Source organism: Antrostomus carolinensis, unplaced genomic scaffold (assembly GCF_000700745.2).
Source record: "Antrostomus carolinensis isolate BGI_N321 unplaced genomic scaffold, ASM70074v2 scaffold29383, whole genome shotgun sequence".
Classification (NCBI taxonomy): Eukaryota; Metazoa; Chordata; class Aves; order Caprimulgiformes; family Caprimulgidae; genus Antrostomus; species Antrostomus carolinensis.
The window spans coordinates 11,677-13,245 of NW_010307732.1; the positions used below are offsets into that span (position 1 = coordinate 11,677).

The window sequence follows — 1,569 nt, forward strand, 5'->3', positions numbered from 1 at the left end:
GGGTTTGTGGCCCCCCCCAAAGACCCCCCCCAGCCACAAAGCACCCAAATTCATGGTGCTGAGCTTGGAAAAACCAAGCTTGGCTGTTCCAACATCTCAGCAGGGATGATGGCGCTGCCAGGAGCGGTTTGGTCTGGGGGGTCTGCGGGGGGTGGAAGGTGCTGAGCCCGCACAGTGACAACTCACCGATGGCCCTGGCAGCCCAGGGAATCCTCTCTCACCACGCTGTCCGGGAAGACCGACAATACCACGTTGTCCTGCCAAACCTTGGGGACCGGGGGGACCATCAGCACCCTGTGGGGAGGCAGAAGTGGGGATCAGACCTGGCAGGGTGGTGGGACGGCACCGAATGAGAGTGGAAGGAGGTGTCCCCCAAAAGCCATACCGGGGGGCCGTCCTCGCCAGGTTCGCCCTTCTCGCCAGCGGGGCCAGCGGGGCCTTGGAGACCGGGGTCACCGGCACGGCCCGGGGGACCGGCATCACCACGAGCACCCTTGGGACCATCTTTGCCAGCAGAGCCAGGAGGACCAGGAGGGCCTGGGTTACCCTGTGGTGGGGACAAGATGGGTTCATACAAACAGAAGCGGCTTTTCCACCTTCATCACCCACATCCTGGCAGCACCTGGGGCTCCAGGTCGGCTCCTCAGCTGAAGACCCTCAGAAAAAAACCCCTTTTTATGGGCTGATGAGCTGCCTGGTGTTGACTGGGGGATGTTTAGCTCAGAGACCCTCTGCTACTTGGCCCCCAGCATGGAGCAAGCAGCATCTCCCGAGTTCCCAGCCTCAGGGGTGAGTGATCCTGGCTGTTCCCAAATGATCCTGGATGTCCCTCCAGAGCGATCTCAACTGTCCCTCAAGCATTCGCAGATGCTACCCAGTGATCCTGGCTGCCCCCAAGTGATCCCAACTGTCCCTCAAGCCATCCCAGATGCCCCAACATGATCCTGGCTGCTCCCAGGTGATCCTGGATGTACCACCAAACAATCCCAACTGTCCCCTAAGCCATCCCAGATGCCACCGAATGATCCTGGCTGCTCCCAAGTGATCCCAGCTGTCCCTGAGCAAACCCAGCTGCCTCCCCTGAGCGATCCCGACTGTCCCCGAAGCCATCCCAGGTGCCCCCAAATGGTACTGGCTACCCCCAAGTGATCTCAGCTGCTCCTCTGAGTGATCCCAGCTGCTCCAAAGTGATCCTGGATGTTCCCCAAGCCATCCCAGTCCCCCCAGATGATCTGAGCTGCTCCCAAGTGATCCTGGCTGCCCACGTGAGCAATCCCAACTGCCCCCCTGAGCAATCCCGACTGTCCTCAAAGCCATCCCAGGTGCCCTCAAGTGATCCTGGCTGCCCTCAAGTGATCCTAGGTGCCCCCAAATGATCCTAGGTGCCCCCAAATGATCCCAACTGCCCTTCCAAGAGATCCCAACTATCCCCTGACTCACATTAGGGCCAGGTGGTCCCACGCGGCCGGCAGCGCCGGGGAATCCGGTGGCTCCCTGGGAAAGGAGAGGAGAAAGGCGGCTCAGATGCTGCACCGCGCTCCCCCCAGCCACCCCCTCCCACAGCCCACC

The 1,569-nt window shown here is 61.3% G+C and overlaps 1 protein-coding gene across 1 annotated transcript in view; it reads right to left on the reverse strand.

The window, feature by feature from the left end:
* Nucleotides 1-1,494, reverse strand: part of LOC104523078 (collagen alpha-1(II) chain) — a gene marked incomplete at its 5' end in the record, with an annotated part of 5,192 nt that extends 3,698 nt beyond the window's left edge. The window contains 3 exon segments of the mRNA XM_029084396.1: nt 187-294; nt 386-547; nt 1,441-1,494. Coding sequence (XP_028940229.1) covers nt 187-294; nt 386-547; nt 1,441-1,494 — 324 coding nt within the window.
* Between the last annotated feature and the right edge of the window lie 75 nt (nt 1,495-1,569).